A 23,587-nucleotide genomic window follows, 5' to 3' on the forward strand; every position below is an offset into this window, starting at 1 on the left:
GCAAGCTCAAGGTTCTGGAGGCTAGGAAACACGTCCAAGCAGTAAGCGTGTGGGGGGAGGTGGGGGGTGGAGGTAGGGTGGGGTTGTTGGATGACAGACTGTGGTTTTCAATCTGACATTATCCAGTAATCTGGCCTGTCCACAGAGCCTGGTGTTGACAGACGGATTGGGAAGCTGCCCCCACCCCCATCCCATCCATCTCTATTTAAACCCAAAGGAGTGACAGTAAGTATGTCTGACATCAGAGGGCAGAAGAAGGTTCTGGATTGTTCCAATGTTATCGCAGACAGGATTCCCAGTCCAGTGGCGGATGTGTTTTGTGGCTCTCTGAGGGGACCGTCTGTGTGTCTGTGTGAGTGTGTATATTCAGTATTCTTATTGCTGAAGTTGTTGTGGTCCACTAGACTTTTAGTCTCCAAACAGACTCAGTGTCTGCCTCTTCACTGTCCCTATTTTTTCCTTGAAAGGGCTGTCAAATAATACGCTCGGACAATTCTCCCTATTGTGTCTGTGTTTGCTGCTTTGGGGTGATCATGGTTTCTGGATGGGTTTGGGAGATTTCCTTCTTTTGTCAAAGAGACAGTGTGTACTCACAAACTGTATTCAAACCAAGTGGAACATAGTTCAGGGTTGGGGGACATCTGTACCACCATCTGCATAAACCGAGCACAAACAAGCAGCAGAAATCAATAGCGCAATTTTTTTCTGCATAACAATTGTGTAATCGTTTCACCATGCATGCGTGCCTGCTTTAATGTGTGTCTCTGCGTGCATGCGTGTGTGTGTCTGCATGAATGCATGTGTGTGTCTCTCTGAGGGATGGATTTGAATTAGTCAGAAATGTAGCGGCAGAGGTGGGCATTCCTGGTTCAGAAAGTAAAAGTCCTCACCAAGATTTTGCTCAGGCTTCTTGGACTGAGTTGATTCCACTAATTTTACCTGGCTTTAGATTAGAATTAGAGAATCCATTAAGCTTGAGTAAAATCCTGGGAGTTTTACTTTCTGAACCTGGAATGCCCACCTCTGCGCAGCGGTGATCTAGACACAGACTAGACAAAAAGGCTAGACACAGAATGGTTAATAAGGAAAAACACACTCCTTTCCACCTAGAGCCATATCTACTCAGTTTCCCAAGCAGCACCATCTGTGGAAATACAGCTAAAGAGAGTAACAACCAGAGGATATCCGCGCTGCGAATGGCTGAAAGAGACATATCGCTGATATATGGTCCGCTTCCTATGATCTTACTGTCACGCTCAATTCAGTTACAGTGCAATCACACTGAAAATTCTTGTTCTGTTATTAGCTTGAACCGGAAAACAGTGGATGAAGAGCTAATGCAGTGGTTTAGTCTGTGTGCTTTCAACATTTAGATGTTTGAGGGAGGGTCCATGCTTGTTATAGAAGATGAAGTCATCTTGGGTGTTACAGCTAGAATTAGATCAGCTGCTTAGACCGAAGACTCAGGCATCTGCTGTGACAGACCGAGGACAGCTGTAGGTTTCATGGTACCATGATGACTTCATTAACAGCAGCCACACATTCTTCACTGTGACAGTGTATTAGCAATTAATGAATTTCATATTGTTCCCTGGCTAATTACGTCCTAGAAGATGATAAGAAGGAATAAAAATGCTAACACAAAACTAACCAAAACGTACTGGCCCTTGATGAAGGAGAAAGTAGAAAGAATATCAAAATGAACTTGGTTTGTGTTTTTGAGATTGTTTTCATTTTTGGCAGTCAGTGGTTGACTTTTACCAAATATCTGTGACCTGAAAGAAAAATGTAGCAATTTCTATTTTGCCATGGAAACTCTGTGCGCATGTATTAGCATGATTGACATTTTTCATTGCAGAACTGGGGTCTCACAGAGGCAGGCTGAATTAAATGGAGCTCTGCCAGTATGATGCCTTCACTTCCAGCGACATCATAACACCAGCCCAACAGACGGCCTGCACAGAAGGCCGCAAAGCAAACATTCCACAAGAGCACAGCAGCAGGGGCACTGCGCTCGCCTGTAAACCCCCCCAAAACACACCGCCATGTTTTCTCTGCGGTCTCCGCTCAGGTTGGGAGGGGATGGTTATGGTTTATGAAGAGAGGGAGAGAGAGGGATGGAGAAGAACAGCTTCATGGTCTCTTGAGAGGCCACTAGTCTTTAGGCCCACGCTTGTGAGTGCCCCGTTTAGCTTGATGACTGAGAGAGAAGGGTTTATAGGAACTTTCAACCTTGATAGAGGCATTCGAAACAGACAAGTCTTAGACCTCCTGGATTCGTTTGTTTCTCGTTTTATTAATGGCTGGTGACAGAACCCTGGCAGTGACACGTTCTGGTGTCACTGCGTGGAGTTTAGCTCTGCTGTGTTCCACTGTTTATGTGGTAGAGTGGTCTGTGTATCAGAAACTGAAGGTGGTCTGTATCCTGAAGGAGTCAAGAGTGGTGTGTGGATATGTGTGTGTGTGTGGGGTGGGGGGGTCAAGAGTGGTGTGTGGATATATGTGTGTGTGGGGGGGGGGTCAAAAGTGGTGTGTAGATATGTGTGGTGGGAGATGATGAAACTGTATCATGAGAGAAAGGACCACCATGAAATGTGTGTGTGTGTGTGTGTGTGTGTGTGTGTGTGTGTGTGTGTGTATGTGTGTGTGTGTGTGTACACCATTTATTTATGTTTTTACATATGGCATGTCAAACTACACCAAATATGAAGATATACAATAATATGTTTTACTGAATTACACTGTGCAGCCATTAGGTTTTAAACTTGTCATTATGCACTGATTTCTACAAAACCTGAACGTGTTTCATTTTATAGTTTTGTTTTATGCTCTCATTTCATTTTATGCTTGATTTTCTCAGAACACATTCCCTATACAAAACCAAAACACACACTTCACTTAAAACTGAAACAACACTTTATTTATGATGAAAATAACAAACGCAACTAGCAAACAACACAAGCTCAATGCGTGTCACAATGGAAAAGGGGGCCACCCCATACCAGGGGGGCAGTTACCTCGTCTGCGTCCCATGTGTGGGGGCCAAATGCATCCCCCGAATTTCTTCATCCGATGGGTGAAAGTGTGCCGGCGCGATTCAAAGCAGCGTCAGATATTCCTGCAAGAGGCCGCTGTCTGGTTCTGAGTGAGGCCTCATCTCAGGGGTCGCTCTGCTGTGATGGCACGGGCCCAGTGCAGATGCGTCTCTTACAGGCGATTGAGAAGCAGAGCAAGGATCTCCCTCGTTTTACTACACTTCTGTGGTTATTTTCCCCCCATTTAAGCTAAATGAAAGACATTTGTGGTGTATATAATGTGTGAATAGTCTCTCTTTTTTTTACCCACCCAGCATTCTGTATTGTTTGTTTGGGATTCTTGTCCTTCTGCCAAGGCAATACGCTCTGGTGCACATAACTGCAAATGCTGTAAAGTCTGTGTATTAGTTCAAGATTTTCTGTACACAATAATAAAAAAGAAAAAGGTTGGTTAAAACAAACACACACATTAGTTCTAAATGTCTGTTCTGTTAACAAAACCGGACCCCCTACACTGCAATTGTTCATTTGATTGTTTGGTTTTCTGCTATTTTATTTTTAAAGGTACCTATTCAATGGAATGTTATAGCATGATATTTAAAACAGAATTTCTCATTCGTACCCTTGAGAGAGTTTAGCAGGGAACAGCAGTGATCAGTCTGGTAAAAGCAACTCAAACCACAACAATCTTACAGCTTACAGGTTTTCTCTTAGCCAAACCTCTCTAGTTTTATGACAAACAGCTCCATAAAAGAATGTTGTGATACCCATTTTCTGTATGAAAGAGCTGTTTCTTTTTGTGGTATTTCATGTATGAGTGTGTGTGTCATCTTGTTATTCAAGAATGTTTGTAATTGAAATTATAAATAAGATAATTTAAAAAAGACCAGTGAACCATACAAATCAAGGATATGATGAAATATGGGCTTGAACATGATGCTTAGCCTAGACGTGATACCAGCAGTGTTGTATAAAGTATTAGAGACCCATACTTGAGTAAAAGTACAAGTACTCTATCAAAAAATTGACTTGAGTAGAAGTTGAAGTGTTCTTTAAAAACTTTACTTAAGTAGAAGTACAGAAGTATTCAGCATTTTTTGTACTTAAGTATTGCAAGTAGTTTATTCAAAAATTTATTACTCAAGTACTGAAAGTAAAAAGTACAAGTATTGTGTTTTGAATTAATTAAAGAAAGCTGTCAAAGTTTGATTATCAATTGTTTTATATATCACTTACAAATCAAAGATGTCAAAGACCACAAATACAAGTGTTCTGTATGTACAAACAAGTAGCAACTTAAAAAAACTGGACTTAACACTTCGCACACAAAAAACAGATAACCTATGTCCCGCTACGTCGTAGGTTTGATGCAGAAGTACAAGTTCACCTTAATTTAGCTGAGAAAACGAGGTGTATTTTGGACGTAAAATCTGTCCCTTGGATTCTAAGGGTGAGCCTACTGCCCTGCGTTTACCCTCAATAAATGCCCTTACCCTATAAAAACACTACACTATAAAAATGGGCACATGATTAGTCAGCATGAAAAGAGACACAGATTACTGTTGCTAAAAACACAATTCACCTTTATGATTGCCAGCTAATGTTAAGTGAATACTGCAGCACGTCATGAACATAATTAGGTTAGTTAGCTAAGATATCTAACCTAACTAACGCTTACTGACAGCTAAAGCTGGTGTGTCTTCTGTGCGTTATATTTATAACTTACATTGATGTGTTTCTTCAAGTTCGAAGATGAATTTTTAAAGGCCAATATTTCACCCTCTTCAGGGAGGCAGAGATGGCACTTCATCCTATAGGAATTTACTTTCACTCTGGCAAACGCAAACACTGTCTCTAGGTAGGGCCAGGATGGTCTCCTTCCTCACCCTCACCGCCATAATCACTCGATGTTGAAGGTGCCAATATATGTACATTAAAACGCCAACAAGCTTATTATGCACCACTTATGCTGCTCTTCTGCTGTTACCAAACACGGTACCATCTCTTTTAATGATATAAAAAGTGAATTATTTGAAATAATTTCGAGTATATGTGTATTTGTATAAATATGTAAATTAAATATGAAAATGACCTTCAAAGTGCCGTACAAGTGCATGAATGGCATGCGCATGGGCGGAGCCACCGCGATTGCGTCATTTTTGCCGCGCGGACCCTTGCGGCAGTCACGACGTGTCACGTGATCCTAGATTACGAAGCTCAAGTGTTGAGTGAAGGCAGCAGCAGAGTGAATGAGACACGACCGGAGCATGCGCAGTTTTCTCATAAGACAGCCTGATCGCTTGACCCGGTGACAGCGCCAGCTAACATGTTTATAATTGTAACGAGTAACTATACAGCACGTAAAAAATGTATCGGAGTAAAAGTATTAAACTGATGGAAAATATGTAGTGAAGTAAAAGTGGAAGTAGGAGGAAAAAATAATACTCCAGTAAAGTACAGATACAGCATTTTAGTACTTAAGTACAGTAGTGAAGTAGTTCTACTTCGTTACTATACAACTCTGGATACCAGGACTGTCATAAATATTGTTTACCATTTACAATATAGACAATTTTGGACAAAATAAACAAATAAGGAGAAATATTATCTCACGAGCAAGGTCAACTATCACAACTGAAGTGACAGCTTGATCCACACAAGTTGCTGTTGGACTCAACATGGATCTAAAAGCCATGGAAGACCCAGTCTTGGAACCATTCCCACAAGTTCATAAAAAATCAAGCCCAGAGGCTAACAGACTGGGAGCCTCCCACCCCCCCACCCCCCGGTGAGGGAGAGGTAAACACAGGTACATCTCTGCACTTTATAGCTCAGCAGTGACTTCCTGATGGATTACTAAGAAGTGACCCTGAGGCGAGCTGTGATGAATACCTCTGATGACATCTGGTGGACCTGGGGTGGGTGGGTGGGTGGGGGGTGGGGCACTAAAGTGTGAGGGCACTGGAGGAAACTGGATACGCACCGGGCACGTTATTGCAAAAATACCAGCATCCAGAATCCTTTTGTTAAACATTCATCCGCCTCAGAGAAGCTTCATGGGGACAGTGTTCTGGGAGTAGTCTACAGCCAAATATTTTTATTTTTATAATTTTTTTTTTGGTGGCGATGGGGGTGGTGATGGGTGATGGGGTAGCCACAGCTTGCAATGATAAACTCTCAAAACTAACAAATAAGTCTCTAACAAAGCACAGCTACTTGAATAGAAAGGCAAAGACTCTTCTGAGTGATATTTATGACTTTCCAAGTAATCACTTGACCACATCTGATCGCAATTAGAATTGCTGTTTTTTATCGCCAGGTCCTATAAAAACCCTCCATGACGTGCCACCTCCAGACATTTTTTTCTCCCTTTTCTTCGTTCCCCGTCTTTAGAAGAAATGTCCCAGTGCTGAAGGAATAGATGACAACACCTAACAGGTAGTAAAGCAGCACTTTAAAAGAGTGGAAACTGCCTGTCGCTAATGCGTATTACAAGAAGTATGTCACTGGTCCACATGAGAAGGAAAAAGAAGATCTAATGTGAGGATAGGAACACTGTACGTGGTCTGTTCTGATTTGTGAGCATTGAATGGGGATGGGGGTTGGAGAGTGAGGTGAAGCTATGACTTCATTAAGGGTGAGAGAGCCAGGGTTGAAAGTATGGGGAGATATCAGAGACATAAATGACAGCCTGTTACATGAAACACATGGAGAATTCTTTGCTTTGGTGGTTTTCCCTCCATTTTATGCTTGGGCCACTGGGATATCACTGAGGGTGGAGACACTGTCAGTGTCAGAAAACACATACACACAGACACACACACCAGCTTAAATTAATTCTGTGGGGGGTTTTGTGTTCATACCTAGAAGGACAAATAATCATGGGGAAAAATGTTTTTTCAAGCTCAGCTCAGCAGTGTACTAAAGTGTAGTCTGCATTGTTCATTTGTCAGACAGTTGTATGAGGTGGCAGTGTGATGTTTTCATAATCTGTTGAAGGTGTCCCTTCCTAAGTGTTTAGAATTATTGTATCGATTGTTGTTTAAGTGTTTTTGTCATGTGCTGTTTTAGAGCACCTTATGTTGGCCAAGTATATAAATAATGCAGTGTTGAAAGGGTCATTATCAACATCACAGGCACCAACCAGACCAAACATTCAGAGAAGAAAAAAGTTTAGCTAGCAAAAATTTCCTAAGACGTGAACAGAGATGACAGAGGAAACAGAGTGTGTTTAGAAAACAATCAGAGTGGGACTGAGCTGATGACTTTAACACTTGGGGTTTCCCCCTGCATCCTCCACATATAGTGTATTGTGTCTTTAAACATCACACAGCATACTGTCAAGTCAGTTACTAGGGTAGTAACTGTCACATCCATATCTATCAAAGCCATATCCTGTGAAACCACAGGAACCATTAAAAAAACCCTTCTTACCACATTTCCAAAGCGATGGCTATTTAGAAGCTGTTCTCTAGGAACAACAAGCAGTATATTTGGCTGTATATATAACCCACTAACAGGTAAGTGATCTAAGTCAGACTTAATCTTTGTTTTTCAGAAGGCATTATCAAGAAAATATGAATACTTGATACTTTATTGTGTGTGTTCACACTTGTGGAGCTTGAGCTGGGGTCTGATACCACAAAGCAAAAGCTCCAGGTTCATGTTTGGAGCCGGCTTCTCTCGGCTGAAGCTCATGAGCACCTTGGGTCTCTGGTGTGTGTGTGTGTGTGTGTGTGTGTGTGTGTGTGTGTGTGTATGTATCTCACAGAGAACAGGGAACACCAGAAGAAGCAGGGTTGCACAGATCTCTCACTCAGCCGCCTATGCTAATAGTAGACTGTTTCTCAGAGAGGGAAATAGGAACGGCCGGGGTGGGGGGTGGGGGGGGGGGGGGTTGTTGGGGCGCACAGATGGAGAAGGAGAACTTGCGTTGAATGAAGAGAAAAAGAAAAAAAATGCCAGACTCTTGGAGGTTTTCACAGCCTACCCACATCTGTTTATATAGAGAAGAAACCGTCTTGTCACTCGGTTATTCTAAGCAGTCGTGTCATGGCTGCTGGTCGTCCCTGAGCAGCACTGGCTTTTCAAACACAGAGCTAATGCTCGGGGGGATTCCAAAACTTCCTAGCCCACCCTCAGATGCCACAGGGTGCGTGCACTGCAACAGGCCAGAGGAGTGACACTCTGCCAAGGGCTTTGCACACTGTCCTCCTCTCCTCACATCAGCTCCATTACTCTCTGGCCTGGAGGCCTTTCTGGACTCGGGGCGTATGGGGGGGGAGGGGGGGGGTGGTACTGGGTCTGATTAGTGAAGGGTGTGTTTTGTTTTGGAGTTTTTTTGTTTTTTCTTTTTAATTGCACCAGAGCACCTGGACAGCCGCCAGGCTGATAGGGAGTTTATAGACGCAAGTGTCTGAAAATTGCAGGAGTCAAAGAGATGCTGTTGTCTGAGACAGGTTTTCCAGCCAGGGCCCTGCATGACGTAAATGTCTTATCAGAATGTCTTGATATGCCAAAAAGCTTTGAAAAGATGTGTTGGCATATCTATACAGAGGCACAGAGGAGCACTGGGTGCTTCTTGAGCAACAGTGATCATATATGCCTAAAGACATGCATGTGACTACAGGCATTTTTATTTTTCAATTATCCATGCTATTTTACAATCAATAAAAGAATAAAACTGTCATTTTATGACATATGTTGGTGAAAAATTACTGCAGTTGATTAGCAAAAGTGAATTCCACAGTTGCAAACGCTAACTCCGGAGCATATTTCAAATACTGCCACATATTTTGCGTATCACCAGATAACACGGTTCGAATTCCATCAAACCTTATCATCCAGAGAGAGATATCCCGAGACTTCACTGTGGACATGACTCCAGTAGGGCCTTCTGGTTCACCAAAGCCGTTAACACAAAACAGTCTGGAATGCTGAGGGCTTGTGACCACCACTTTTTTTTTAAGAAGATACGCTTCGTGCCTCATGCGGTAAAATGGTTCTTTGTTGCTACACTCCATGTTTGCTGGATTAAGGCTGTGTCTGTGAAGGGTTACGTCTTCATTGGCACACATGTGCACATGGCTTTGCTCCCCTCTATTTGATGGTATGACGGGCCCTTAGGCCTATATAAATAGTCATAGTCAGAGAGGCGGAGGGGCCATGTGTTGGAACAGCTGGTGTGTATGTGTGAGTGTGTGTGTGTGTGTGTGTGTGTGTGTGTGTGTGTGTGTGTGTGTGTGCGCGTGCATTTGCGGGTGGGGGGGGGGGGGGGGGGGTGGTGGTATCAAGTGAATCAGCCCAGCCAGGGGTTCAAACAACCTGCCAGAATTCCTCCCTCCGATCTGCTGCCTGTCCGTGGATACAGGCAGCTCTGCTGATGGCTGTATGGCATTATGGGCTTTCGATGAAGCTGCTCAGCTGGATGATGGAAACAAAGATGTCGGTTGAGATTAGCAACCGGGCACAGACCAAATGTTTTTAATCCACCTTTAAAGCATGATAATGTAGATCGGGCCTCCCAAATGTCAAAGTGAAGAATCTCCTGTACCTGCAGAAAGTTAAACACATACACTTGAACCCACTCCACTAACTTTGGAATTTTTTGGTAAATGTACAAAAAGCATTTGAAGATTCTTTATTCTGCTGACTTTCCTCCCCAAAGACGAATGAATAATTAAACGTCTTAGAGAGAGGTACAACCGACTATTTAGGACAGCATGTTTGGGTTTATGCACGTTCCCTCAGAACAACTCCTTCATTGCCAAGCACTAACTCTGCAAACACTTGCGTTAAGAGAAAACAATTGCATTGACTTTTATGGGCCGTTTGTTTCTCCGCAGTTGCAGCCTATAGAGCCAGCAGCTGTCTGTCTCTCTATCATGGTGTTGCCGACAGCTGTTACTGTGTTCTTAGCTCTGGAAAGACCAAGGGCAGCTGGCAAGAGTGTGGCTAAAGAAAAAAAAATAGAGTAATCCAGGGGTCTTCACAGAACTGACGCAGAAGTTGTAGGGTTGTCTAGAGCTAAGAACAGGCTCTGCCTCAGAGCTGGAGGAACTAAAGCAGGTGAGTCTGGATCAAGAGGAACTGGATGAACAACCAGGAGAATGTCCTCCGCATCTGGAGGCACAGGGGAGCAGGATTCTGGCAGGAGCTGGGCCCTCCGGCATATCTGCACAAATCTGTTTCTCATTAGAGTCCGGCCAGTACTGCGTAAGAGTGGGAACACAAGAAATCTTTATTTATTTCATAAGCTACAATGATTAATTTGTAGTTGCAAAAGCAAAAGATGCATAGCCATGATGTGCAACATACTGAGCAAACTTTGCCGAAAACTAAATATGGAAGGAAAAAAAAACAGACAGGGTTGATGTCATATCTATGATGATGCCATAACCAGGTGAATAACTAAATTGCTTAAACAAAAGTGAAGACGAACAGCAGAGACAATTAAACAAATCTGAGCGGTTGGTAAAACCATTTCCGGCTGGATTCAGAGCCACTGAAGGCCAAGTGCATCCGGTTCTGTTGCGTTATCACTCCCCATTATCTCCCTTCCTTTAGGCCCTATAGAGGAAGTTCCATATCCATATAAATGGATTGTTCCTGTGGACTCATTTCCTGTAGTTTGATATTTCCTTTTGCAAATGCACCACCTCCACCCACATGTAGATGTTCACAGAGACATACACAAAGCATACTGTGCACCCAGTCAACAAGTCACTGTATCTGTTCAGATGACCTCCTGTGTAATTCCAGGACATATTTCCCTGTAACAGACTGGTATGAAGAACTCTCAATGGAAGAATGTCAACCAAGACATGAAAATCATGATTAAAAACACATGATGATGTATTGATTAAGTACATGTACTGTCAAAATAAGGCACAATTTTTAGTCTTTTTGTCTGTGAATTGGACTATACACTAGCATCAACAAACCAACACTACAACCTACTGTCCAATACCACTAATTCATTGCAAAGTCCTCTGAAGAAATGGCAAACCACTTAAGATCGTGGCATATGATAAATGAATCCAGCTAACATCTTTCTTGTCTTCAGCAAGGAATAGTTAAATTTGTGGTGACTGTATTATATTAGTCTCTTAACTGCATTATTGAAACATGAACGCACATCTAATGGCACCACCAAAACGAAACGACAAGCAGTGCTCCGCTGTGTAAGCACATCTGGTGTGTGTAAATCCAGCCTGCCAAAGAAAACAGTTTGGTTAGTTGAATTTTTTCCCCTCGCCCATTTTCTTCTTGCATTAGGTCCATGTAAAGTCGTTAACAGGTCTTTCATTAAGTTGATGTATTTTAATGTAATCAGAATTTGTTGTTTCGACGCCAAACTTTCTTTGGAACAAATGACCTGACATTGTTTGAAGCAGCACGTCTGTGTGTCCATCATTGAATATAAGGAGTAAGAAGATTAAAAAGGTAGGGGTTTGGTGGTAGGATTTAGCCCCCGGTGAAAGCTGGCTTTCTTTTCGATAAGCGTAGCTGCAGGGCTGGCCGTTTGAGTGACCCGCGGAGGATAGTGTTCCCTTCATCCATCACGAGGGAGCGAAGTGATCTGGAGAAGCCTACGCCACTCTCAGATCTGACCATCCGTAACTGACATTGAGTGCATTGTTTTGGGTGGAGAACACGGGACGCACTGGCCTGAAGGTACATTCCTGACTCTAGAGGACCGTTTGAAACTCAAGCCCCACCTTTGTGCCTAGTGGACCCGCTGAATTCGTCAACCTTAGCATCCACAGACACGACACTAGCTTTTTTTTTTACACTTTCAAGTGTGAACTTGCACTATATCACATTACACGAGTGCACAGTCCAACCTCCATTTTCTTTTTTTTTTGCACGCATGACACAGTGCGCATCAGGATGCAACTCACACGCTGTGGCCGATTATCCCATTCACACTGTAGTTCATACAGAGTGGTGTTCTGTACCAGTAAATATGTTTCAAACTGAATATCCGCCTTCCTCTTTAACTAATTGGTTAGGCAAAATCATGTCAGTACAGAATGCATTGTTCATTTGTTGACTGTGAAATGGCTAATTTTAAATTGAAATATGGAAAATATTATAAACCATTTGAGACTATGTTGTGGCCGTTTCAGATGTCACTAAGATCTCTTGAAATAAATATAGGCTATCAATATTGGATGTATACTATTGGATAATCAGAGTGTCCATATTATGCTAATTCAGGTATCTAATCAGACTACAAACGGCGTCAGACCAAGAGTGACTTATTTAAAGGAAGCAATACACTGACGACATCTATACAGGTCAGTGTATATGTTGTTGTACATTTCTGTCTATTCCAATATTACACATTTATTGGAAGAGAACCTCGGGGCGTATTTATGGCTAAGGAAACAATTAGCAATACGTCGACTGCACCCCTCAAAAAACAAATTCATGCAAATCTTGCATATACGCTAGAGCAAATTGTAAGGATGTAATAATGAAGGTTGTCTTCGCCACACTTTTCTCATGCTGCTGCGCGCGCCCAACGGCCCCCGGTTTTAGGAAGGAGGTCTTCTGCTCCCCGCCCCACCCCCACGCTCCGCCCACACACGGCCGGACCAATAGCAGCCCTGCAAACTTCCGCAAGACTCGGATGGATAAAGCCAATACGACAGAATAAGACAAGAGGCCAGTACGTGAGTTTGACGCGGAGCACTTTTATTATTTGTTTGCGTCCTCATGCATACTTAATGAAGGATGATAAGGACGCTCCTGTGATTTTTTCCCCTCAATCCACGGGTCGGCACTACTAAAGAAAGCGTGAACTTTCTCGCTTGGACGCTCATTTCGTTGTAGCGGGGACAGGAGGACAAGCTCACAACTTCGCTTTTTTTCCTTTCTTAAGATCTATTCGGAGAAGTATTTGAAGTTATTGGAGCAGTTCTTTCAACGAAACTATTGGTGAAAATGAAGCAGTTTGTTGGGAATTGCTGAATAATAATTTTGGGTACTACTTTAAAACATTTTTTTTGTTGTTGATTAAGGACTTTATCGCCGAATATTTCCTGTGTAGCTGCTGTCTACGAGTCACTTCAGCGCACCAGCGCATTACAAAACTGTATTTCTGTAGCATGGTATAAAATAAGGGACTTTGAAGAGCGGTTGAAATGAGAAAATGAGATCCACTTGTTCGACTTGACGCCAGCCGTACTTCGCAATGGCGGGACTGGTGCGGGGCTCGCGCACCTTCATCTGGCCCTTCGCGTGCGTGCTCGTGTGTTTTGGTTATTTCTCCATCGCCTCTCCAACCCACGGTCGGCGGCTGATCTGTTGGCAGGCGATTCTGAACTGTCACTCGGAACCTGATTGCCACTACGCATATGGGCAGTATTTGCACGCGTGTGACCCTATACTGACAGGACAGAAAAAGAAATGCCCAAGTCACTGCATCTCGTCGTTGGTGCAGTTAAACTTGACTAAAAACGGCCCGGCGCTCGAGGACTGCAGCTGTGCCTCAGATCACTTTTGTAGAGACACCAAACGTGCCATCGAGCCGTGTCTACCGAAAACCAGCAGCATGGGCTGCACTGAAGCCCGGCGCCAGTGCGAAAGAGATTCCCAGTGCCGGACTTACATGGGTGATTATTTGAAGCACTGTGCCAAACTTTTAAGCGGGGTGACATGTACGAACGCTTGTCGAAGTGTCATTGCCAATATGCGAAAGCTACCAAAAGCCCAACTCCTGGATACTTGCATCTGTGACGGGACAGAGCGGAATATATGTGAGTTTATCAAATTAAGTATGAAAAACCTTTGCTTTGACTCTCCCCCCGAAGTTGCGGGTTCTGGTGGATCGGATGAATATTATGATGTTGTGATTGATGAGGATGATGAGGATTATCCGACAGAGGGGACGCCTGTGGGAAGCGCAGGTCCTCGCGCGGGGACCTGGAGTGCGTTGACTGCCATGGCATCCATTTTGGTTTTATTGCGGCTTTTTGGATTATTAAGTTAAAAATCCAAGACTGTTAAATCTCTTTGAGATTGTCTTCAGATAAACACATTCTTCTCCAAAGAATACAGGTCTAGCTTTGCATGACACTTGCTCAAGATTTCGTCCCGAAGATTGTCATTTGTATACGTCACGAATCTCTATGCAAACGTACTGTTCAGCATCTGAATTGGCCCATGTAAAACGGTACACTCGCTATTTATTTCTGTGCTAAATTCATACCTGGAAGTAATGAAGCAGTTTCCAAATATGAAGCATACACGTAGCTCTAAACACTACTGCCTTAAAACTATATTAACAATATCAAAAGTCTTTTTTTGTTGTTAAACAGAACACACTTGAGAATTTTGTATGTACACCATAAAATGTTTATTGTTACCTAGAGATTTAACAATGCAAAGTTTTAATCAGAAAGCTCTGCACTGCCAATGTTAAACTAGATGTGTAAACTATTTTCATATAAAGTTCCAACTGACACTGAGTCACTGAATAACATTTATAAAGTATTTGAAATGTTGGAATAAGAAGTGCTCAAGCTTTCAGTTGAAAGTACTAAATATAAGTATTTTCAGATATCAGTCACATAAAGCAATACTTTTGTAACATAAAATGTCTATGGAAACAAAAGGGTGATGATTCCAGCTTTAAAGGGAAGTTCGATATTTTGTGGCATTGATTTTGCTTTTAAAATACTGTACAGTGTAAATACATTTTATTTTCAGAGAATCTTTGTTATCTAAAGATGAATTATTCACTGTGTAGAAATGTCTAAATCCACTGTATGACTGCCTCGTTGTTCTATTTTTTATAGAAGGCATAAAAACAAAAGTGCAAAGATTAAAATGCCTACGTGTACTTTGTTGTTTGTTAGTAGCATCACTGAAATGTGATGCACCGTGTTAACAATTTTAGATATCATATTCATTTCCAGTCACTAACTCATCAAAATTCAGCCTTGCCCAGCACTGCTTGTGATGAGCAGATTAAGTATTATAAACACAAAGAGCTCGAAGCATTGATGCCCTTGGCTTTGCAAACAGAAATGTTTGCTGAAGACCTGAACTCTGACGTTTGGATATCTTTAGAAAGTTAGCACCAAAGTGCACGGCTTTTCCCCAGGGCGCGCGTGCTGTGCCCAGACTGAGGCAAGACGGAGGTTTGTTTACTTTTCAATCATCGTGTTTGCTTAACAACGTCTGTCTATACGCCATGGCTGTGAACAAAGTTAGCCAAACCTAATCCGAAAAGGAGACAGTAGCATTGCTACATGACGCGGATGATTGACTGTCTTTTACGGGTTGTATACTTAGTCGCTTTTGAGACTAAATATCGCTTTATTAGATATTTGAAGGTGAAAGCTTCAACCAACCCATGCTGCACAGGGACTCCCCTGCGCAAAATACTACTGGATTTAACAGTTGGTCGAGAACCTGCGCTAAGAAAACCCGTGATGTTATGCTGACAGTTTCCCAGAGAAAGTTGTACCACAGTTGGTACAGTGTGGGTTAAAATGCTTGACAACCAGCCTATATTAACTAGTCATAAAGAGATGAGGTGTCTTATCGGTCAAGAGTATAGCTAACTTCCCAGTCTAAAAGCTCTATGCTTAAATATTTCATCATTTATACATGTCTTGGTCAAGTGTATTTGATATTAATCATTCAGATCTGATAAATTTAACATTAGCAATATCCTTTATGTGTCAAAGTAGTTATGAAACTGATCTGAAACACTGCAAAAGCGTTTGTGATAGAAACTAATAAAATATAGAAAGTTACAGACTGTGCTGAAAGCCTTAATATTGCAGCATAGCAGATGGTTGTTAAGCTGTACGCAAATAATTAACAATTTAGTGGCATTGGTAAATACAAGTATAGCCCATGGCTTCTAAGTGATTTAACACACGTTTGTTAAATGGAGTTGGGAATCTATTCCTCTGAGTTGAAAAATACGTTTTGTCTTTTAAGGGTTGTGAATACATTTTGTTTATCTTGTCACATGCTGATCATTTAAGCAACCCCCCCCCCCTCTCTCTCTCTCTCTCTCTCTCTCTCTCTCTCTCTCTCTCTCTCTCTCTCTCTCTCCAGTTACCCTGTAAATCTCACTGGTCTCCTCATTCTTCCCCTCTCGTCACTGTGGTCTGCAAAACGGGGGTGATTGCTGCAAAATGTTTTATTAGAGAGGAGACAAGAGGCCTCGGGCGTGCTGAATGGAGGAGAGGTCGAGTGGCACTTTTGTCATGGTAATCTTAAGCACATAATGGCCCCGGCCCCACAATGCCCAGGCACTTCATTCCTCAGAGGCTCGCTGACACCTCTTCAGAGCTGAGCCACGGGGTAGCATGTGGGAAAGATCTGCTGGCCCCTGGTCCACACACTCCATGTGGGCATCGCTATTGCCCGCCTGCCTCCTGAGAGACGCATCCACCAGCGGGGGCCGTTATCGGAGCCTCGTCCCCCGCATACCCCGATATTCTTTCAATGCTCTGCTCTAGCGCTTGGTTTTGACCCGATGAAAAAAAATGTAAAAAGGGAGGGCCCAGCGTGACACACATGAAATAATAAGAGAGTGCCCCGGCAGGGCGACACACAGGAACAGCCGTGACAGAGCAGCTAAGTGAACGCTGAGCGAGGAGTGGATAGATTTAATTTTTCTGCAGTGAATTTGCATAAAAGGCCAAGGATAGAAGGGTCCATGTCAGCGCATCACAGTGTCACCACAGTTACTCTTCCAACCCATTACGCCCGGATGGTTGGGTGACCCGGGCGTTTGGGTCCACAGCACCTCAGAGCAGTGCGTGGTAGATGTGCACAGATCCCTAGCCTGAGTAAAAGTATAACTAATGACAAATTGCAAAAGGTGGAAGGTAAAGCATTCAAAGTTCCTAAATGTAAAGTAAAGCAAATGTATATGCTTAGGGAATATATTTACACTGCCATAATGGATTCATGGATTATGGAATCAGTGTGGGATGTTTATCTGTACAATGAACCGTTCTTAGTTTTACTTTCAAACTAAACTATAAACCATACGTTTTCATCATTAATGATTTCACTTTAAAATTTAAGATTTGCACACTTTATGAACTGACCAACTGTAGTGTTGTCAAAATAAGAAAACATCTTTTAATTGTAATGGAGTATATGTTCAAAGTCTTGAAATCTGTATATACTCTATGCATATGGTACAGTAGTTGAAGACTAGACGTCTGCTTGGCTTATGTCTGCCTTGTCTATATTTAACCACATGTAGAAAGTAAATCTTACCCTAGTTTTTCTACCAAAACTTTAATCTTTCAGGTTTTTTTGTGATGCTTTGTTTTAGCAATTCATATAAATATGCATGTCCACACAGCCCACTACAGTATGCCTTAAATGACTAATTGTTTTTATTCCCATGTCATTATCTTGGAGGTGCTACCCTAATAGTAGCAAATCCAAGAACTGGTTTCTTATGAAAAGACAATAAACAAGAAGCACATGGTGTAGTGCCTAATGACTGCCCTAGTTTACCAAAGGCCTCACTTCCACAGCCCATGAGCACAGAGCCAGGCTATAAGAGTGATCATTGTTTACAATAGGCCATGTGTGTTTGTGCTTCAGGTCTCAGAGAGTTCAAAGTATCTGTCTAACTAATCTGCGTCTCGGTGTCTTCTGCAAAATAGATGCGTGAACTCTCACGATTCCTCTTATCAATCATACTGTTGTTAAGCAACATCTGCCGGTGATTATACCATTGTGACTCGAGAGCTTTCAATGTACTGAAATATGACAAATTCCCTATAGCACAATTGAAATAACTAAACCTTTGTGAAGTCTACAGGCACATGTTTGCATCTTGTTCAGTTGCAGTCCAAATCCAGACCTTTAGCACATCTGTGATCACAAAGCAAGACATGTCGCTGGTGTGTGATTGGTTGTGTAAGAGATGTACCTGTGTTAAAATTGTAAAGCGACCTTGGGTATCTTGAAAGGCGCTATGTAAATTGAACATTCATTAATTCAGTCATCATTGATGTCATGTTAATGAAAATATTTCCATCACTTTAACCTTGAAAACCTTTTATCATTTTTTGCATAATAAACCAGCATGTCGGGAATGGCAGATCAGGCCTTAAACTTGACGGCTGCTCATAACGTCAATTCTCTCCCCGTAGAGATGAATTCCAGTTTTCCTTTACTCCTCCTAGAAAATAAAGTAAATTACAGAAAGACTACAGGGAACGCAGCAGGGACGATGAACCTGGAGTCATCCTTTGGCCCACAATTGAAACTGATAAGCCACCATCATGGGATTTTGTTGGAGTAATTATTCTTAGGTTAGAAGCAACCATGCTCAAGCATCGGCCTCTTTGAGTCTTAGCATGGGGAGGTGATGGAGAAACAAGAAGACAGCCGGTATGTTCAGGACTGAGCAATAAGCAGTGAAATGGAAAGTGATTTGGATGAGATTTAGGATAATCCTTTAAAGTTAACACGGGGTATTTGATGGAAGGGGCCCCCTGCCGAGTCTCTCAAGTTTGCTTAATGACAAGTGTGAACTAGAGTGGTTTCAGTGTTTATAAGTGCATAAGCTAGTTAGAAAGATCTGTATATCAGCCTGCATTCATATTATCCAAAGGAAACACATTAAGAGGAAAAACAAATTTTCTTTTGCATTTTTCTTTGCTTGGGTTTTTAATTTTCTTCTCTGAATCTTTATTTTTCTTTCCTGAATCTGTATCAGAGAGATTTTTACACTGTACCACTCTATATCAGTGAAGGATATTCAATAAATCATAACAAAAAAAAGAGAGGACCTATTTGAACCTTCCCTTCCTGGGCCTTTCACCAGCTCTTAGGCTCTTGTGAGCCAAAATCGGATTTTTCCCCCTATCTGAGCTGCCACTTTGATTCCATCACGGAAGACCTCTGTTGAGGTTCACGGCTCTTTGAAATGAGCAAGAGATTCAGAGCCTGGCCTCTGTAGAGGGGTACAGCACTTTTGCCCACGGGGGGAAAAGAGAAAAAATTGCAGGATTAACTTGGTCACAAAAAGATCGCGTACCTGAAAGTTAGCGAGGGGCAGCTCTCGAAAGTTGGGTTCCCTATATGGTCCTACCAAGGAGCTTGTGCTGAGCTTCTGCAACCTATTGTAATCATTGAAACAGCGGTTCTATATTTGCTTGTGAAGATGTGCACACACATTATTGAAAGAGGTGGATTCTTGTTCACCTTTAATGTGGAAAGAGAATAATATTTTGAAATACCATCGATAAAGTTAAGAGTGCAGAGCTGAAGATTGAAGGTTGTGGATTATCTTGGGATGTGGGAAAGCTAACATTTCATTTGTGTGAAATGTTTATATACTACTAAAAGTTTTAAGTTATACAGTTTCTGGAATAATTATAATCATTGTGTTAACAGAAAAGTAGGAAGATTGATTAAGGTAGTTTGCACAAGATGTTCTTTACAGATGTGACTTCAGTAATACCTCTTGTCATAGAAGACTAAATGTGTTAACTCACCTGTTACTCTCAGATTAATTTTGACATCACCAGCAAAACAATTCTGCATGTGCTTTCATATCCTGGACCTGACATGTTTTAGTATTTAGCAAAGCATCATGGGAAAAGTGGCATTCTAATGTACCTATTCTCACTATCAGTACTGGAGCTAAAAGCCAGGCTTTCTTTCCAATCAATCTTCAAAACATGGTGTCAACTGACTAAAGATACTTCCTCCGTTCATTGGAGGATTAATCTGACATTCCTCCATCTGGCAGGTTGTATCGCTTAGAGAAAGGTGGGTTTGACGCAGATGCAGGAAAAACAGATTTTAATAAGAAATACTGATAGTAATACAAGGAGGACACGGAGATCACAGTGATGGAGCAGGTGATGGAGCAGGCGTGCACCGTGACGAGGGAACTGGAGTGATGCTGACATCGCCGTGGAGATCATCGCTAGGCTCTGGAAGAGGTGTGGTTGCTGGAGCAACTGCACGTGGGTGAGCGGGCAACGCTTTTTGTTTTGTTGGGATCACTCTTCTCTTAAATTCATAGCCTTTAGCTTCAATGAGTCACAAGCATAAACTTGTCTAGGACTGTGTGTGAATGTGTGTGTTTGTGCGGGTGTGTGTCGTACATGGAAATATGTTTTGCTGTTCTTAACGACTTTTGAAATCATGGGTTCAAAATCACTTTTTCCCATTCTCTTTTGAACGGTTTCACCTTGCTAGCAGACATGGCCTGTTCCAGATCCTGAAATCCATGGGTCACGAGAGCTATCACTGGCCGCTCGGTCCAGCTGGGGATGTGTACCACCGACAGGACGTGTACCACGTGTAGGGGGGCAGTTGTAGTGTTGGAGTGAGCAGCTGGACAGAGAAGAGTCTCTTGGAATGGGGGGGAGGGAGCAGAGAAGTTAGAAGGGTGCTGTTTAAGCTGTGTGTGTGTGCGTGTGTATTTGTGTGTGTGTGTGTGTGTGTGTGTGTGACGCCATCGACCCAACACTGGCCAAGTCCAGGTTTCTGCTGCCCGATGCACAATACATGGATCCAACCCCTTTGCTAACCATTAGCACCATTTACCAACACTGAATGCTCCAGCCAGCAGTCCAGTGGTAATATTCTCTCACCACTCCCGCGCACCAAATAAAGGAGGGTCCACTTAAGTGCAAGGACGGGGGGATGAGATGGAGGGAGAGAGAAAGGCAGAGGCCCAAACGAGGATGAAAAAAAGACAAAAAACTTGCTGACACGGGACATAACTTAATTTCCACGGTCTCAGAGCGGCCAGGGCGGGACGGTCTGGTGGGGATGGCCATTCGCACTTCAATGGCTCCGGTGACCCTGGAGGGCAGCTCGGGGTTGCGTCCTGCTTGGCTTTGGTGGGAGGAGATGACCAGTACTGTTTATAGGCTTGACTTCTGGAAGCTATCCTTGTTCTCAGCTCATCACTTCCTCTCAAGATTTGAAGTCACTCTGCACACATAAGAGCTGGTGTGTGGTGTTTAGAATTAAACCTTTTAAAATGAAACTATAGAAATAACTTTGTCATTCTGCATACTTCAACCAACTTTTTGTTGTCATAAAACTGAATGTAGATTAATAATATATTGTTGTAGCGCGATCAATGTAAAAGTGGCAACTTCTCATTGCAGATAAGTTTAGAACCTTTAATGTCATGTGACCGCGTGAACGGCAAGTATCATTTACAGATCCTGCGCTATTTTCTTCGCTCTTCTAACTGTGATTGTTCCACAAGAGCTATTGAGGTTCTCATAGTGACCCCACTTCCACCTGAAGGACTAGCAGGCCCCTCCCCCCACACGGTGCCGCTATAAAGGGCTTTTACAGCCTCTCTCCCGTAGCTCTCCACAGCAAGTCAAGAAGGCACTCGACAGCAGTCGCCTCAACATACAAACCAGGGTAACATCGAATGATTAACTAAGTAGAAAATCAATCAAAGACAATAAACTGGAGGACAGCAACAGAAAGATGGAGATGGGGGTGGGGATGGGGGTGGGGGTATGTAGGAGGTGGGGGTGGGGGGGGGGTGGGGGGGGGGGGGGGTTTGAACAGAATATGTAATGAGGCCCAAGCAGGGAGTTGTTAAGAGTTAATAGTCTCTGAGAAACTGAATGAGAGGCTGGGGGTCTCACTCTATTAAGCCGACCCCAAGGGCCAGGGGCCAAATTGCACCCAGTTGTTGCCTTGAAAGAATTCATCCTTCACACATTCAGTTCCCCCATTATATTGTCCCTTTTCATAGCGAAGGCCATGCAGGAGGACCCGGGGTCTAAAGGAATCACTACAGGCTCTGGGGTGAGGGACAGAGAGAGAGAGAGGGAGGGAGAGAGAGAGAGAGAGAGAGAGAGAGAGAGAGAGAGAGAGAGAGAGAGAAAGAGGGGTCATAAATATGTTGAATCGAGCACAAGTTTAACTGGCTTTGTGCAGCAAACATAAATGATCCTTCAGAGTAATTAATTAATTCAGCACACAGTGGTTTGAGCTATTATGCAGTGAGACAACAGGCCAGAGCTGATATGTTTCCCATGGAGTTTTCTCTCTTTTCATATTAGTCAAGCAATGGGACTGGTGATAAATTATATTTGTGAAAGTGTGTGTGTGTGTGTGACATGAATGTGTGACTGCAGTGTGTGTTAAGATCTGTTGTTGTAGTGTTATTACCTAGTAAATCATTAACTCATCAACCATCATCTGAGGTGGTATTTCGACACGTCTGGTTGCACATCCAGTGTATGTCTCTCTGTCATTTGACCAATCTCATTGCTCCATTTAATTGTACATTCAGTACATAAAACACATTCTTTTAATACAAGGTGTTGCCATACATGTACATTCCTATGCTAGCAAATGCTCCAAATATTATTACATACCCTCATGCCTCCACACATACTCACAACTTCTCTAATATTCTGTACAATTAACCTACTTTATCCTAATAGTGTCTAATAGTGACTTGCTCCCTTCACAGTCACACCATCCACACTTGTGCCTCTTGGAAGGGTTTTCCCAACAAAGCCAGCTTAACCTTTTCCCCCCACTTCAAAGAAGGTCGTTGGGTTTGGGAAAAAGTCCCAGACCTTGGGGAGAGATGGCGCATGTGTTAGTAAACAGGCACTTTGGTCCTGCGAGCATTGGCCAGAACACATCAAATGTCATGACATAGCTAGGGCAGCGTTGCTCATGCCTCCCCGTTATCTTCCAGAATCCCCAGGACACTCTGGAACACAGACAGAGGCGCACCAGCACTGCCCCACCACGCATTCCTGGCTTGGTAAGAGGTGAGGTCAACTGTGTGCAGGGACATGAATCACGTCCTGAGGGCAACCCCTGCACCAGAACACTGCCATGTGTCCCAGCCATTGCTCTTCTCCACCATATCTCTCTCTTTCTCTCTTTTCATTTTCTCTCAATCCTTCTTCATGGCCCACAGGGCCTAAATATAATGCCCTATTTGCACTCATTCCACATACCTCAACCGCCAGTCTGACTGGGATAGACCATGTTCTGACTTTGGCCTCAGCTGTGATGTGTTAAAGCTCTGTCATAGTTCATCTCCATCAACGAGCTTTTTCTGTACTTGTTCACGGCTGAGGACATGCTTCTGAGGAACTTTTTGTGTGTCTCATCCTTCTAAAATAATAATATCGATCACTGCTTGATCAGGCTCTGTGCTAGTCATTAAAGTGCAGAGTAGCAGAGTGCCATCTGAATGCCTCATTGCCACGTGAGTCAGACTTTGTTCTGTTTTTAATTAAATTAGATTTAATCGCCACATTCCTCTGGCAGTAGCGACAGATGAATTAATCATTTGAACACTTTAATTATGATGTTAGCTTTTAAAAGCTTGGTGCAAACCCTCATGTTAAACATTCTTCTCAAACATCCTTCTCTTTCTCAGGCCCTGCCATTTTGGTCAAAGGCCTCGCCATGCAGATCCGATCAGCTGAACAGAGATGTGCTCCCTGATCCATTTTGTTGCTTATCCCGTTTATCTTCCTAGGCCTGGATGGTCCTATCAGGTGAGCTAAGTGGGGGCCCTTATACTC

The 23,587-nt window shown here is 42.8% G+C and overlaps 1 protein-coding gene across 1 annotated transcript; it reads left to right on the forward strand.

The window, feature by feature from the left end:
• Window positions 1-12,687: 12,687 nt before the first annotated feature.
• Window positions 12,688-14,868, forward strand: gas1a (growth arrest-specific 1a). Its single transcript, XM_076997617.1, has one exon. The coding sequence runs from the start codon at window positions 13,237-13,239 to the stop codon at window positions 14,032-14,034; it is 798 nt and encodes a 265-aa protein (XP_076853732.1). The 5' UTR covers window positions 12,688-13,236; the 3' UTR covers window positions 14,035-14,868.
• The last annotated feature ends 8,719 nt before the right edge of the window (window positions 14,869-23,587 follow it).

This window comes from Brachyhypopomus gauderio, chromosome 3 (assembly GCF_052324685.1).
Source record: "Brachyhypopomus gauderio isolate BG-103 chromosome 3, BGAUD_0.2, whole genome shotgun sequence".
Taxonomy (NCBI): Eukaryota; Metazoa; Chordata; class Actinopteri; order Gymnotiformes; family Hypopomidae; genus Brachyhypopomus; species Brachyhypopomus gauderio.